The sequence below is a fragment of the Maylandia zebra genome, linkage group LG6, assembly GCF_041146795.1.
Source record: "Maylandia zebra isolate NMK-2024a linkage group LG6, Mzebra_GT3a, whole genome shotgun sequence".
In the NCBI taxonomy this organism is placed as follows: domain Eukaryota; kingdom Metazoa; phylum Chordata; class Actinopteri; order Cichliformes; family Cichlidae; genus Maylandia; species Maylandia zebra.
Genome location: NC_135172.1, coordinates 27,325,970 through 27,343,467, shown reverse-complemented (window position 1 = coordinate 27,343,467; position 17,498 = coordinate 27,325,970). Strand labels below are relative to the sequence as shown.

The window sequence follows — 17,498 nt, the reverse complement described above, 5'->3', positions numbered from 1 at the left end:
ATAGGGTACACATCAACTTCAAAATGCTCAGCTTAAGACATTTTTTTCTCCTTATAGCTTCTTTATGAGCAGAGAAAAACCAACCCACCTGACCTCCGTCTTTTATGATGCAGTCCGTCAGAAGAAAGATGTCTAAAGGCCCAAGTCTGGATTCAGGTGATGGATGAACTGAGGGACTACTCCAAAGTTCATCGTTACATAAATAAGCATTATTTTTAGACTGAATCACGCAAAGTTTTTTATATAAAAAAAAAAAAGTCCAGGAATAAAAATATAGAAAAGTGTGTATGAAGTCCTCTTTAATTAATCTGAAAAGAACCATACATATTTTCTACTTCATAAATTTGTGAGCTAAAGATGCATAATGGGGAGACTATAAAATTAAAAATGACAAACATTATTAGGCTCTGGAGAAATGAAAACAGTAGACAAGTATTTATTCCAAGAAAGTCACAAAAAGACATCTTATCAAAAAGTGTTTAATTGAACTTAACTGACAGCTTTCTAAGGAAGTCTTCATTGGGGACAAGAACAAATGGACAACATACAAACAACAGAAGAAGAGCAAATTCTGCTGATCATAGCGACTATACAGTGAAATCTTTGAGCCTGATTTACAGCAGTGCTCTGAAAGAAGGGGCAGAGAGAAAAATGAGGTGGTTAAAGACCAAATGATGTTTTGCCTGATCAGATGGAAAAGATGGGTTAGGAGAATGACCATTCCTCCTTCACCTCCTCCTTTGCTCCATTTATTCTGAAGTGATGGTGAGGGTGAATGACAGCAGGGTGGAGGAGAATGGAGACTGATGGAGAGGAGAGTGACAGGTCCATCTGTCACTCAGCCACTTTCTGGTTTTCTTGGTCTCTCGTTCATTTTCTCCCTTTCTGGTCAGCATGGAGACAAATGAAGGGATGAAAGATGGGAAGTGGTCATCGCTACTCCATGGCTTCCTGATTCTCTTGGTCTGCGCTGATCTCCTCGCTGGCCTCTTTGCCCTCCTTGCTCCTCTTGCTCTTCTTGTGTTTGTGCCGTCTGTGGCTGTCCCCCTCCTCACTGTCGTGCCTCCTCCTGCTACTGCTGCTAATGAAAGGTGAAGAGAACAGGAGAGAGAAAAAAATGATCGGAAGAGAAGGGCAGGTGTAAGGAGATGGGAAGGAAGAGGAGGTGAAAAAGAGACACGGACAAAAAAAGGTTGAGATCAATACAGATGAAAGGTGAGAAGAAGAGAAATAGAGAAGAGAGGGCAAAGACAACGGAGAATGAAGAGAGGAACCGTGGGTTAGACAGGGCGGAGAGGTGGAAAGAAAATAAAGTATTAAAAACCTTCATATTTTCAGGGTTTGTCAGTTGAGCAATTTTGTTCCTCTGATATTTCGATCCTCATATCACACATATGACATTTTTAATGACATCAGCAAATTGTCTGAAAATTCTTGGGGGGGATTGTTGTTGCTGTAAACTGTGACTTCAGTTTACAGCTGACTTTTTAATTGTTTAAAAACACTGAATCTCAACGTTTTAGAAGGACAGATCTCGATAAAACTAACACTTCGTGAGCTGCTACTGCTTTTAGTTTAAACTCTACTTTCATATGGAACAACTGAAAATTCGTAAAAGCTAAAATATTTCTGTTTAACTCACATGTTTACATTTCATTTCACAGCATAAGCTTAGCTCTAGAACACCAACGCTACGTGATTAAAAGTCCAATCATCTTGGAACCCTGTGTGTGTTGTCTACGCAATAACAGCCAATATTTTAGGGCTTCTGGTTTAGTTCAAGTTCAAGTTCAAGGTTCTTTATTTGTCACATGCATAGTTATACAAGTATAACACACAGTGAAATGTAGCCTGACACGCTCCTCGACATGTGCAAAAATTGGGGGGGGGTGTGTAGAGGAAGAACATTATATATATACAGACATATAGTGTATATACACTGGGTGAATGTGCAGTAGTAGCAGCAAGCAGGTGAATTCTGTACATTAATATGAATAGACATCTGACTTGTTGGTGTGTATCAGGACTAATACTTCCTGTTCCTCCCAGTGATCAGTGTTTAAGGATACAGATATTATTCATTAGTTCTAAAAATAAAAAATTGCAATAGAGTTTATTTAATGCAATCCCTTTTTTGCCTGCTCATATATGATTGCCCTGAACAGGAAACCACAGAACCTCCAGAATCAAAATTTGTTGTCTGCAGAAATGCATGAATATTTACATAAAGTATCCATTTATAGTATTCACAGGAGTTAAACTAAGCCCAATAAATAAAACAGAGAGCAACTTTCATCAGCGTTAACTATGTGACAGGCTTTCACTTTTAAAAGACCAGAAAACTAACCAAATAAATAAAATGTTCCAGTTTGGCAAATAAACTAGTTACACAACAGGGGTGAAAGAAAAACTCTGGGTTCATTTACCTGCGTGAGGATTTGTGGCGCCCCTCTTCTTTCTCTCTGTGCCGCCTCTCTCTGTGTCTTTCCTCTTTCTCCCGGCTTGCACGGTCACGGTGGCGTTCTGCGTAACCACGCTCTTGATAATCACGGTACCGATACCGCTCCTCGTCGCTGTAGAAGACGAAAAGGAAAGAAGAATTTACTTCATTTACATATAAAACAACTCAGTCTCTGTTTAAAGCAGCGTCTTAACATCGATTGTTCACTTTTCTTTTATTTTATTACTCTTAATTTGCTCGCGGTAACATTTGTGATGAGTTTGACGACCGCGTGACGACTATATGTATGATCACTGATACACCAATACCCACGAACAGCTGAAAAGAAACTGCTCAAATTATTTGTTTATCCCTTTCTGTGGCTTTACAGATGCCATTCAAATCCCCCAGCAGCCCATTCACTACTCTGTTTTTGTCCCGCTGGTGTACCTGGTGTAGCTCATAGCTGAAGGGCTGTGCTCCCTCTCTCGTTCCCGCTCATGTGTCCTCTCTCTGGGTCTTTCTCTGTCCTTGTCTCTTTTGTCATCTCGGCGGGAATAATAGTCCCAAGGTTTGGAGTTATCTATCATCGGAGGCCAAGGAGGAGGCACACCTCCAACCATGGGGGGAGGGTAAGCACCTGAAAACAAATAAGAGGGAAAGCTGGAGTTCATTTAAATAAAAATATGTAACGACAAATGGTGATGGTGCAAATGTATGCATCAAAATGCATTTTCGTAACGTTTGCCACATCTGTCACTGACAGCACCAGATTACATTGGTCTGTACCTTGAGGAAACGGATACGGAGGAACAGAGCGTCCATCATAACCTCCTGGATGGCTGCTTCGAAAACACACAGAAACGAAACATTACTTCAGTGTGTATGTGTGTGCGCGTGTTGTCCTTTTCACTGACGCAACGATTACTGTTCATATAGTCATATAGCATCCAATGGCATTGTTATGTTTCATTATATAGTCATCATACCTTTTCTCAAGTTTTAGAACTGAATGAAAACACATTAAAAAACATGAGGCTGTGTTTCCTTAGACATTAACCCAAGGTTGCACAGCTTGAATAACTATGTGTGTGTGTTTAAACTTTGCACCAAAAAAAGAAAAAAAAGAAAGAAAAAGGCCAAAACAAACCTTTTATATAATACCTATACAGTGTCACTGAATTGCAGGTCAGTGCCCCAGTGCACGTTTGGGGTAGTACAAAGAAGTAAATGGACTTAAAGTGTGTGCACAGGTGTAAAATGCAGCTGAAAACACTTGTGAATACATGTCTATATTTATGTTATGTCAAGTTGTTTTCAAGCTATACATTATGATGTTGCACTAGCTTTAAAAACATCCATATTTAAAGTGCTAGAGTTGAACTGCAACTGTGTGTATGTGTGTACAGACGCATTACCTGTCCATAGTGGGGATGATAGAAGGAGGAGGCCCACTAGTTGGTGGAGGAAAACTAGGAGGAGGGACAGTAATGGGCAACCCTACAAAGAAACAGAAGGAGTGAAGAGAGTAAACATGCTGAAAATATTGCATAACAATAATAATGATAATAATGATAATAACGATAAACAGTAAACTGAACTTACTGGGTGGGGGGATGAGTGGAGGTGCAGTACTGACGTTTGGTGGCGGAGGGAGAAATGGCGGTGGGGGAATGTTTGGAGGAAGTGGTCCGGGAGGGAAGAATGTGGGAATCTTAGCAGGAGCAGGTTCAGCCTCTGATGTCGAGTGCTCAGAGATCACCTGCACAACAACAGAGAGGTGAGGAGGAACACAGAGAGAGCAAACATCACACAGTTTTAATGTCTGTCGACATACTAAAAACAGCTGACTGATGCTATCAGAAGTTGAGTTTGCCATACTGTGTAACCACAAAGCCTTCTAAAATCCTGAGGCGTAACCCAGTGTACACCTCACTAGAAACATGTCAGGTGGACAAAGTGCCGAACTACTGTCAGTACTGTCGATTCCTCCCCTTTGCATTTCCAGTTACTTTTTCCCTGCTGTTTTTGAGTTCATCAGTGAGAGAATAACAATCACTGCTCAGTATAAGGAATACGATTCATAGAAGGACTCACAAATGTCAGCAAATTCCTAGAGGGAGATTGCTGAAACCATCCTAATGGATGTGAGGTAGGGCTGGGCGATATGACCCAAAATTCATATCTCGATATTTTTTAGCTGGATGGCGATATAAGATATATATCTCGATTTTTCTTTTTAAAGCCATAAGTTAAGAACAAAAAGAGAGTTCTTAGTCACACTGTGTCCCAGATGTCACATGGGCACTTTTATTTACATACAGCGTAGATATTACTCAAAAATAAATTATCAGCATATATTAAATAATCATGGTCCATAAATAAAAGAAAACAATGTTGTTTTTGTGCATAACAAAAAGCTCACAATTGTGCAGTCAAAATGTAAACTAATAGACGCTGAGCATAATAACAAAGAGACAGATTTCACAGCTGCTCCACGTCTCTGAACAGGTGCCATTTGTGGTCCTTATACACACACTGTACGTATCACTCCGCGAGGCTCCTCCTCTGTAGCCGTAATTCTCCGACAATCCATCAAGCGGTGCACCTCCGTAGCTTAGCAAAGTCATATTAAAACATTTTTTGACAGATTGCCGAGCGCTGTGTACCACATAAAATCGGTTCGCGGTCAGTAAGCACAACCAGAATTCATACATAAGGCGCACTGTCGATTTTTGAGAAAAGGAAAGGATTTTAGGCCGTGCAGCCCCTCTGGGCTGCATGTCGTTAGCGTGGTTAGCTCGCTAACACGTTGACGCCATCCAGCCCCACGCACGGTAACTCGCTAACGGAGATTTTCCGCTTTCATTTTGTCATTGCCTGCAGGTGAAGCTATGGGGGAGGGGGAGTTGTGTTCAGTGAAGGAGAGGCGAGGCCGAGTAACGTTGCGTAGAGACAAAAGTGGACGAAAGAGGCAAACCTGTGGCTCCACAAGTATAATTATAACGTAACATAGACTATATCGATATAAACGATATTGTCACATCTTATATCTCATATGAAAATATATCGATATTTTTAAAAAACTCGATATATCGCCCAGCCCTAATGTGAGGGAACATACAAAGAAGAAAAAATGTTTGCCTCTAAAAATGAAAAACAAAACCCACAACAAAGAGTGGGAATCCATGAAGGAAAAAAAGTCCAAGCATTTTATTTGTTTCTATCGGCTGGGTGTGCATATAAAACACTGGGGCGCGACCACAAGATAATTAACACACCAGCACGAGCATAAATGCCAACAACAATGCTGGCCACTTATGTAGGTTACATCATAAGCTACAAAAAGACTCCCCACAGAAATCTAAATCAGGCCTTATGTTCACTGTGAAAGACGCATAAACAAACTATAACTGGAGGTTTTTCTTGCGAGTTTCTGTTTTTGCTTGTACCTGAATATTGTTGCCCTCTAGATTATGTCGGCGACGACCCTCAACTCTGCTGATAGTTGCCAACTGTCCACCAATCACATCGATTGTGCCGCTCGATTTCCTAAAAAAAAAAATAAAAAAAAATAAAATAAAATAAAAAAAGGACAATTTTTTAAAAATTTACATTATGGTACCGAGCAGGATCCAAAGAAAATGGGCTCCAGCTACTTTCAAATGTACTACAGTCAAAAATAATGAGCAAATAAATTACAAGCCAAATTCACCAAAAAGTGTCAGTTTCTGTCTGGTAATTTAGTAAACCAGGGGTACGTATGGTTATTTATGCTGTTTTACCAGCATACATAACGACAGTACTCATTAACTATGGCAAAAACAACAACACTGAGATAAAGGCTACTTACCATGAATACTCACACTTTCTTCTTAAATTTAGAGATAAACACTATTAATTTAATTTTTACGTTAAATTATAAGTAAATTTGAATTTGCCAAGAAGTGATGTAGGACTTTTAGAGCATTACAACACAACAAAATTTGGCACAATTATTGTTTTATTTCGATTATCTTGTTTTGATAAATCAGCAGAAGCCATCACTCTAACTGAAATTAAAATTCAATTAGCTGCAGAGCCACCATGACACCATCATATCTGCAACAATCAGCCAAAGTTTAGATCTAAAACAATTTGTAACTTTCTTTTTACGCTTGGTTAAATCAGCCTTTTGGGTCTCAGATAAAAACTATGACACCATTAAAGAACACACTTAAGAAAATAGCGGTTTAAAAAGAGAAGCCATCTTTAAATGGATTTTCCACCTATTTGTGTTGAAAGTATTTGTCATTTTTATTAGCTTTAACCTCCTAAGACCCGAACTCTTCCATGCATGCATTTTCAATTTCTCTTTGCTATTTGGGCTGATTGGGACCCGATGAATGTAAAACAAAGAATTACCTGATTTTTGTTTATGACAAAAATGAGATCCACAAATGAGGACACTTGTTTTAAATTTTGATAGAACAGTGGCAAGATAATGTCCCCGTAAGTGGATATCAGGCCCTTGTAGAGCACAATTTAGTATTTTTGTCTAGACAACCCAAAATGTGATGTCCACATACACCAGGTCCTAGGAGGTTTAGTTTAATTTTATATTTTAAAGTTAGTTTCTGATACTGTTACAATACAACTAAAATAAATATCATTATTAATGAAACTAATAACTTTTTTAATATGATATGAGAACCTCACATAGTTAACTGGCCTGCTGTTAGCATTTCTTCTCTTTTGCTTAAGCTGTAAAGCTGCAAAGACACATGCAAGTCAACTACACAAACAGAAAGAAACAAGAATGAAAATCAAGCTGTCTTTGAGGCTTCAAAAGCACCCAGAGAAGCCCATTCCTTAAACATCTATGCATTTCCCATCAGGCCCCCTTAACCTCGGAGGGACAAGGCCATGCCCACTTACGTATAATAAGACATGTCCTGAGGAGGCGGGCCAGTCCACTGAGGGGGAGAGATCCTACCATTTTGAGACAAAGGACAGGGGTAATGAGAGTAACACACATAATAAAAACCATGGGAAGGCGCCTCATTTTAACCACAGGCACACTGGTGATTATTCTGGAAGTGGCCCAGTGTGTTTGTGTCTCCTTATGACCCAAGATGGTGCCTGCGAATGTTGGATTTAAAAACTGTTAACACAATAAACTGATGAAATTTTAACTTTCTTGTACCAAAACCATCAACAATTTACTCCTCGTCCTTCCGTTAAAGATGGCCAGTTAACTGTATGTGGTTGTTTTAAGCATCTTCATCCAACCCTCCCTAGCCCCATAACTGGATTATGTATTTCACTGTGCGCTTAACCTCTACTGAAAAACTGTAAGTGTGTTTCTCTACCAAATATTAAACATGTGAATGTAGAGGCAGGAGTCTTACCTGGTGACCTGACTGACAGCAGACTTATACAAGCTGACAGGAGATGTGAAGTCTGGCTTTGAGGTGTGAACTGGCAAACTGGGTATGTCTTTTTCATTACCAGTTCTGCCCTGCTGAACCTGGAAAAGAGCCACACAAAAAAATTCATGCATCTTCTGAAGGAGAACAAGGGTGCTGATTTTAAAGTAGATACGGTCAAGCAATGGTCATGCAGCAGTACACGAAATTCTAAATTTGTCATCGTGGTTTTGAAGTCACTGTGTAGCTGCATGTTTTTGGAAACACATTGGCTATATTTTTTACAATTAAAATTCAGATGCTGGTAGATTTCCAGGAAAATACCTAGATACAAAAATAACATGACATAAATGTCTTTATTCTTTCCCCTGTAGGTCAACTGACATCAAAGCATGTCACTGACTCTGGTTGCTACCACATTGCTAATCGCTTCCTGTGTGAACACCCTGTAGAACCTGCCTCCTAAAAATGCAAGCCTTTACTCATTTAGCCACATTACCACATGCTCTGTGTTGGTGGTTAACTGAAGACAAAAGCTAAAACATGTAGTGAGGTCAGACAGCTTTCCCCTTTAAGTTACATAGCCCTGTGACCTGTATGGAACAGCTATGAAACATTTAGCCGTTAGATCTGCTAACGTTTAGGCATTTACACGTTGTATAAAGTCAAATAAAATGCTCAAAAAGAAACTGAGGGTTGGTGGAAGCAGGAGCTGAAGTACAAAAACAAACAAAGACAGAGCCAGCAGTGGTGCAGTGATATCTTACAGTGATCTTGCTTGTCACTGAGCCAACTGTAGAGACCTCCAGGCCCATACGCAGCCTCTTCTGTTTTTCACAGTAAGCCTTCCATGTGTCTTCATTGAAGCCATAGTTGAAGTAGTCTGACAGATCGGCTCCTACAAAAACATGCACATTTTATGAAATTCTGTAAAAAAATCAGATGTGCTCTGATTTTCTTTTTCTTTTCTTTTTTTTTTTTTTACTGAGGAGCAAATATGGATTTACAGATTTAGCTAAGACTGGATCCACGATGTCAACCTTGCAATTTTCAAAAAGGAAGGAATAGCAACCAGTTTAAAAAATTAATACCATATTTCTGTTGACTAACAATTATGGACTATGGAATGGAATTAGAGACACATGGTCATATTTGTGTACTAAACAGCAAACATCGTGCAACTTGCACACTGTAGTGTCTAAAATATTAAGAAAATCTCTACTACATTCTTGATGCAAAAGATAAAAGGAGCAGTGACTTCTGCTTGTCACAGACCGTGACATTAAGCAGATACAAAATGTAGACAATGGTCTGCAGAGCTGTGCATAGGACTAATGCACAACCACGCTAGTCATTTTAGGCTCTGATTAGAGGGTGTTAATGACCACAAAGCAAGAGTGCCTCCACCATGTAGCGTTTTGTTAAGGCTGGCAATACTTGGAAGACCAACCATGAGTCGTACAGCTACAGAAAGTGGAAAGATGATGGCTCCATAGACAAACACCACAGCAGGCTACTGTTTACAATCTTTTCATAGATTCACCTACAGAAATCTTGCAAGTTTTAATTCTTCTACCTAGATCTCGTAGACTCAATGTTTTTCTTTCGGTCAGTTTAGCTGGAGCTGTTCTACTATAGAAGATTTTTTTGGGAAGGGGGAACACTAGAGTAAAATAAATAAATAAATAAATTGTGTGTTTGATTTCTAACACAATAAAAAGCATTTAAAAAGAGAGAGATCGGTAGTAAAAATGAAATCTGTAAGACATTTATTTTTTCTCCATATGATATAAAATGCTTATTTACTCACCTTTGGAGGCAGCCTCTGGCTTTTAAATATTTTGTCTATAAAAGCAAAGACACAGACACAAGCACACACGCACCTGGTTTCCTCCATGGTTTCTCTTCAAAAGACTCCATGTCCACCTCTAGCACTGGAACACCGTTAATGTTTCCAGGTGCATCGAGATCCACTCCCTTCAGCTTTGCGGAAACTGAAAATAAACAATACAACAAGTTACAAGATGACATTACAGTAATGAAACAGACAAACTGTCTTTATTGTATGTTTTTATTCAGGGGAAAAAGAGATTAAGCCAGTAGAGAACGACACCTTGTCCATAAGGTCTGGAGCCTGTTGATTTGATGTTGAGGTTGACAGGTGGGGCTCCATAAGTTCTGGGAGGAAAGCAACAGTATTAAGACTCTGAATGAAACATCCCAACATAAACTTCAAATTACAATTACCATATTCACATTACCCTTTCAGTTTTTCAGCAAATTCATTTATTTAGCTGTTGATAGCTCACTTGAACTTATGTGTTCACTGAAGCATCCTGTTTTATAAGTGGATCAAAAAGTCCATTAACTCCGTCATGTCAAAGCATTAAGAAGCTTGTAGTACAAACAGCTAGTGTTGACTCACTCATTAGGATCCCATATCAAGTCATTATGACATTTGAGATTCTTCCTGGCAGATCCTCTCAGGAGGAGCTTACAGATCTCTTCACAAATGTTCAATTGGGATCTCTGTTTATTTCAGAGACTCAAGGACAGTCAGAATTTTCCTGAAGCGACTCCACGTTCGTAGTTTCCTTACATTTACTGTGGCACTGATAGTCTAAAGTTGCTGCATTGTGAGGTTTGCTTCGAGGTTCTTTTTGAAATATTATTTGTTAAATTCTAAATAGTTTTCCTGCTCCTGAGAAGCACCCCACAGAGCACGATGCTGACACCACCACGCTACATCACAAGGAAGGTACAAGCAAGGTGATGAGCCATATCCGAATCAGAAACCTCACCCAGCAGCTTTTATATAAACCAGCCACAAACTGTAAAAATATGTACAACAACACAATTTGCCTCAAACGTACGTGTACTGTGGCGCTCCGGTTTTTATGTCTCCAATCGTGACACGGACATCATCGTCGTCATCATCGCTGTCGCTGTCGCTCTCCACATCCTCGCCTGCAGCCTCACCTGTGGGCTGAAAATCCAGAAGTAAAAACAACACAAGAAACATTCATTGAGTTGGAAATAAGTTTGTAATAAAAACAAACAAAAATTATTGAAACTGTGCATGTAAGCTACACACCTCAGAGGCAACTCCATTTCCTGTAGCGTGCGCAGCAGCATCATCTGTTGAAGCATCAGCAGGGGCACTGAAAAAAAACATTAGACACAACAGACCAAATATAAAATTTATTCTCAGTCCAAAGTTTCTGGGTCCAAAATCTCACAAAGTTTTTCACCTGGGTGGAGATCTGGTGACTGTGAAGGCCACAACACCTGATTTACATCATTTTCATACTCTTTAAACTATTCAGTCATCAGAGTACTGACATCCTAACAGAGGCCATTCTAATAAGGAAGAAATTTTTAATCAAAGGATAACTTATTATCACTATACTATACACTATATTTACTTGCAGTGACCCTTATCTTAAAGAAAACAAGTATTAGAAAAACAAAACATGCCACCAAAATGTCACTTAAAACAAAGCTGCCACAGCATGACCTCACTGTAGAGTTCAAGGTGTTACATTTTGTCCTATTATCTATCTGTATGTAAAAAAGAAAAAAAAAATAGGAGAAAATTGTTTCAAAAGACTATTCGTTTGTTTTTAAGTCTCCCTTAGTAGCTTTTAATTAAACTAGATATGTACACATACTCATGTGATCTGTTGCCTTTTTTGTTTTGGTTTTTTTTAATATGTTTAACCACTTTTGTTATTCAAAGTTAAGCACATAATGTAACTGTAAGATGTCTGTATGTTAGGTGGAGCCCAAGTGATGATATAGCAGTAAGCCAAAATTATTTTTGGCCTGTCACAGATATGTTCGATAAATCTGTCTAAGGCTGGGTATAATTTAATAATGGTGTCATTATAAAGCATTCACTATGAGCCAGAGGTACCTTTACTAAACAAGATTAGATTAAATTACACTAATTTTATTCTTTGTGCTGCTGCTGTAACAGAGTTTCCCCCTGTAGGATCAATGAATCTATGACAGCAGCAATAGTGCCATCAGCATCTGCAGCACATGTAGCAGAGTATAAATGAAGAGATGATGTGTAGCTTTAACGACTGACAAACAACATCCTCATAATTTTCTCTTTTCAATAATATTCTAACATACTAGATGTAAAGCAATCTAATCAGCCAATCACATAACAGTAAATGCATCTAGCATGTGATTTTAGTTTGGGAGCATGACATGGCTGATTTCAGAAATCCACTGGGATTTTCCCATACAACCATTTCTAGGGTTTACAGAGAATGGACTTGGGAAAATAAAGAAAGAAAAACTATCCAGTTCTCTCAATGCCAAAGGTCAAAGGTAAATGGTCAGGTTGATTCAAGCTGAGGACAGCAGCAGTAGATCATATAACCAAATAACCAACCAAAGAATTGGTTTCTGCTGCAACATTCAGATGGTAGGCAGGAATATCATGACAGCATTGACAAATCCTGCCTTGTAGCTGCCACTTAGCATTGTTAGTGATGTAATGGAGTGGGAGATATTTTTAGTTTGGCTCCCATAACACCAACTGAGCATTATTTAAACACCATATCCTACCTGAGGTTCTCAGGTAGGATACAGCCTACCTATATCTCATCAGATTCTCATGGATGTACAGCGATTCATCAGTAACAACTGTGTGATGTCATGAAGTCAACATGGACCAAAATCTCAGATGAAATCATCCATCACTTTGCTGAATCTACGCCACAAAGAATTAAAGCAGTTCTGACAGCAAAAGGCGGTCCAACCCAGTTACTTGCAAGGTGCAGCTAATAAAGTGACCTCTGAGTGTCTATTAATAGTGCCTTTTGTCCCTCCCCAGGGATACAGCATCAGCTGAAATCCACCTCAATAAATCTAAAAATTATTAAAAATTTAAATACTCCTAGAGTTCGTGAGAAGTGATAGCTGTACTGAACTATATTACCTTTGCTAGTTACTTTGCCAACGCTCGTTGACCCTGAAATGTGTTACACACAGAGGGTTTTTGTTTTAAATCCAGGCTAAGATTGAATTATAGTTACCTGACAGCAGCGTTCAGCTTGGCTTCCTCATCCTCGTCTTTGCTCTCCGACTCATCTGGAATAGAAATTAAAAGCAACTGAGTTCATTTATCGTTATCTAATATATATTTAACTAAAGTTTTGTTTTAAAACTAACAAGGTGAGCTGCAGAAAATACATACGCCACTTCATAGTCCAGTTAAAAGTTATAACAAGCCAGAGTAACACTCAAATGATTTGACTCGAGCGGTGCAGCCACAACAGGCCGACCAAAAACCCGCTGCTAGCTTAGCTTCCAGGCTAACGCTCGTGATTAACGGGATAGCGCACAGTGATATCTGTTGGTTAGCAGTTAATTAGGAACATAGCGAGAGAGATCGTGTTCCACGTCTCTGTCGGTTCGAAGGAACCGTTTCTGCGGACGTCAGGTGGTTGTTTTTACCTCCATACAGCCATTCCTCCTCCTCGTCTCCGGCGCTAGCATCAGTGGTGGCTGTTTTGTCCGCTTCCTCCGCAGACATGTTCAACTTACACGGAGAGCTAAACCAGCAGCGGCTTCAATAAAGCTCACAGGTCCAAAAATAACAGTACAACTTCTCCCTTTATCGGGGAAACGTGGTTATGTACATAAATTATGTCTTCATAGGTTCATTTCCAACCTTTGCGAGTCGGAGTGAACCCGGAAGAGATTGGTGGCACCCCGCTAATGTCAAGAGTGATAGGAGAAAACACAGCGCCCCCAGCGGGCAGAATAAAGGCTCCTTTTTTTATGTCGCTTTTTTTTTAAATACGTGAACAGTGAAAGAAAATCTAAAATTCAGTAACAGGAATGATGGCGGTTTAACTTTCAGGAGAATTAAATAAAACGTTATTTTGTGCTGTGACAATTAGTTCGATTATTTTTCAAAGTAACCACCAAATGTATGACCAAAAGTGCTTCTTCAATCTCTTTTCCAGCTCTGCTTTTCTTTTAGGAGAAAGTGAAACTTTGCTATGATAAACTTTATTACTCAGTACAACCTGAAGGGCATTTAAAGCTCTTCTGCAGATGTTGGCTGCCTTTTTATTCTGTTCTCCGAGGTTTGGGTTCTGGGGAGGCCAATCCATGACTGATCATGATCCTTCTGTGTTTTTGAATCCAGGTATACTGTTACTGCGTTGGCACTGTACTTGGGAGCATCGTTATTATGAGAAATGAAGCCGATGCCAGTCAGACAGACAGAGCCTCCATCATGTTTTATAGTTGGCCCTAGAGACTCACTGCTGTACGCTCTCTCCTGACCTCCTCTGTACATAGTGAGAATTCCAATCAAAATTTTCAAATTTGGATTCATCACTCCAAAAGATCTGTTGCCACTAATTTTCAGTCCAGTTCTCATGTAATCTGGCATACCCCAGCCTTTTGTCCCTGTTTCTCTTCCCTTCCTTCACTAAGAAAGGCTTCTTGCTATCCGCCCTTCCACTGAGAACATTTCTGAAGAGGCCAGATGCAACTCTTAGCTCCTGGGTCTGTTCTTTGTGAGATTTTCTTCTAGTTCTTAAGGACATGGCGTTCGGATACTGTTCATCTGCTGTAGAGAGTTTTTTAGGCCTGCCACTTATTCCACTTATTATTTTTTTACTGTTTTATTCCAGTTTCCTCAAATGGTTTTAATGGATACCCTGCACATATCCTGAGTTATGTCAAGTTTTTCGCTCCGCAGTCTAGACTCTCATGGTGGTGAAGATAAGATGGAGGCTTGGATGAGTGGTTTGCATGAGGCGGAATTGGGGAGGAGGTGGGTTGCATGAAGGAGTCTGCAAGGAAGAATGAAAGATGCCCAGTGCGATGTAAAGTACATAGAGTGGAGGCTGATTGGTAGAAAGATGACTGGACTAAAGCAATGATGTCAGCATTGAGTTTTACAGCGTGGGAAAATGGAAGTGATGTAAAGAATAGACTGACAGCCAACCACGTAGGAAAGCAGACAGATGAGTCAATACTAATCTTCCTTATTGAACTTACATACTTGCGCTTCATAAATGGGAACAAATTTTGTGGTTTTTGACAGGCTTCAAGTTACCAAAGTGCCAAAGCATACGGCTTATTATCTGATCTTAGCTTCTCTGTGAAGATTTCGTTATGTGTTGACAACACATTTACCTGATAAAGGTCAGACACAAAGACTGGACTGAATATTGGTGAAAAAGCAGCCAATGTCCACAGAAACCCCCCCGGAAAGCGCAGTGGTGAACAAAAATATTGAACAACACCACTTTAAAGAATAAGAAGAAAGTCTGGCACCTTGGAAGCAAACATTTACAAAACTTGGGTTGGCATAAGACTTGTGCAATGTGCTTTACATTTTTCATCTTATTAAAGAAAGTATAAGTGTTGTTATTGATTGAAACCCTGGCAGCAAATTTTCTCATATTCCTATCTCCACAAGCATTGGGGAAAATGAAGCCCCTCAGGGCCTCACCACATGCGAAGCATAGCAGAGCAGGATAAGCACATGTCCAGATGATTTAAAAAAAACACTGTGTACTCCATTTAGCTGAGCGAGTTTCAAGCTCCTTGTCCTGCACGAAGGCTCAGTGTCACGTCTTATCATGGTGCTTTCATCGTTCATTAAATTAGCTCCCCCCTGCACTTATGCTGTAAATCATCAAAGTGCCTGATCTGTTTAAGAAAGTTGTGTCTGAGTCTGAAGGCAGTACAGCCAATGGCCTGGGGAACACACTGTACCTCATGTAAAAGGCCATGTAGACGCTTCAGCCTCCCATTTGTTTGCATTACCGCCTGGTAAATTGACATAAATAAATCTACTTTTGTTTTTAGTATATCATGGGATGCCACACTTAATATAGTGTAATGTGTTTTCAGCTGAACTATTCAGTCCTTCGAAATGTTTTGATGTTTCTCATAATCTGTTGGCTTCTGTCTATCCATGGAAAAATGTGTAGCCAGAGGTAAAGGTGGTACTGGCTTCCACTGAAATATGTTTAGACCTTTATTATTTTGAAGATTTGAATATATAAGCCAACTAATGTATTACACAGTTTTATTATAAATAAAGTTATACACTTCTAAGGATACCTTTTACCTACAAAAAGCCAGGTAAGCACCCCTGAATATATTTTACAAAAGTGCATGGACATGTAGATATTCTTTGTGAAGATGAGCACTCTTCCATTTGTAGAACAGCCTCCACTCTTTTTTTTTTTTTTTTTTTTTTTTTTTTTTTTTTCCTAAATGACATCAGAAACAGCAGTATGCGACATTACGTGATGGCAGAGCTTCAGTTCATCCTTTGTCATTTTTTTTTTTTTTTTTTTTAAATAAATAGGACAGGGGGAATGAATGAGAGAGAGAGGGGGAGAGAAAGAAAGAAAACCAAAGGGGAGAAGAGACGGTGAGAAGGGGGGGGAAGAGAGAGAAAAAATAAAAAAAATAAAAAAACTCCTGGGTCACCTGTATGGAGAAAAAAAAACAAACAAACAAACAAAAACAAACAGAGGAGACAGCAAACAACAAAGAGCAACATAATAATAGAGAAAACAAAGCACCATCACAATAAACTAGCTAGTCATAGATATCAGTACTTACTAAGTAATAAACGATATTGTGCAGCACGCAAGATAGACAGCGCACAGTGTGCTTTGAGGCAGCAGCCAAGAAAGCTTTAGTCCGCGTCTGTGAATACCCATGTGTGCATACCTGTGTGGATCAGCATGCTTGCATTCCAAAGGTTTCTCCATGTAATGATCTGCTAGGGAGTGTGGGGGGGCCACAGCCCCGTCCTCCAGGGTGTGAAGCGGGTATGGAGGAGATCAAAACTCCAGACATCCAGAGGCCCCCAGAACACAAGAGACCATGGAAGACCAACAGAGGGGCAGCCGCGCCACTGTCCCAGTAAGAGCTGAGGAGAGTCCCAGATGAGGGCTCGCCCAGCAGCCGCGGAGCAGAAGTCAGGGGGAGTTGCAGTGACGCGCCCGTGAGCTCCGCCGGCCCCCAGCTGCGCCTGAGTGACCGAGCCCTAGGCCGAGAGGCCGGGGGCACCCCACCTCCAAAGGGGCCCGAGCGAGCCCCAGGCCCCAGGCCCCGACAAGCGGCCGCCAAGGAGTGAGCCGGTGTGTACCTGGACGCCCACCCCCAGACACAAAGAACCACCAACACACCGACACCTGAGGGAGTCCGCCACCGGCAGGGGAAGTGGTGGTGGGTGGAGATAGGCCTCCAAACCTTGGAGGGCCTGAGGTGTCCCCAGAGAGGTGGCGTCTGATACCCAACCTGACATATAGACACAGACATACAGAACAGCCTCCACTCTTTTGGAAATGTTTCTGCAAGACTGTAGAATCTCACTGCAGGAGTTTGCTTCCATTCAGACATTCAGCAAGGCTGAATGTTCAGCTTATACTACTTGGATATGCTGCAAAAATGAATAAAGATAGCAGCTATACCAAAGTATTTCAAAGACTATTCTGGACAGTAAGTTGTTCATGCATTTCCCTGCATCTAGCTGGCTTTGATAGAAGTGAAACTTCACTGGACAAGGTAATCATAAAAAACTAAAACACAAAGAAGTTGTGAGGGCAAAATTGCAGCTTTTCCAAGGACAATGCTAGTTTTACAGC

At 40.2% G+C, this 17,498-nt stretch overlaps 1 protein-coding gene across 5 annotated transcripts; it reads right to left on the bottom strand.

Moving 5' to 3' along the window:
• Positions 1–463: 463 nt before the first annotated feature.
• Positions 464–13,594, bottom strand: fip1l1b (FIP1 like 1b (S. cerevisiae)). 5 transcript variants are annotated; one of them, XM_004564200.4, is made up of 16 exons: positions 13,321–13,593; positions 12,900–12,954; positions 10,943–11,009; positions 10,722–10,834; positions 9,962–10,026; positions 9,732–9,842; positions 8,616–8,746; positions 7,831–7,949; positions 7,358–7,411; positions 5,893–5,992; positions 4,046–4,202; positions 3,859–3,940; positions 3,230–3,285; positions 2,891–3,080; positions 2,427–2,573; positions 464–1,078 (listed from the first exon to the last, which is right to left on the bottom strand). In XM_004564200.4, the coding sequence occupies exons 1-16, from the start codon at positions 13,397–13,399 to the stop codon at positions 937–939; spliced, it is 1,668 nt and encodes a 555-aa protein (XP_004564257.1). In that variant the 5' UTR covers positions 13,400–13,593; the 3' UTR covers positions 464–936. The 5 variants fall into 5 exon arrangements, with proteins under 5 accessions (XP_004564257.1, XP_014264565.1, XP_023008796.1 ...); XM_014409079.3 differs by having other exon boundaries at positions 464–1,081; positions 13,321–13,592; XM_023153028.2 differs by having other exon boundaries at positions 464–1,081; positions 3,230–3,282; positions 13,321–13,592.
• Between the last annotated feature and the right edge of the window lie 3,904 nt (positions 13,595–17,498).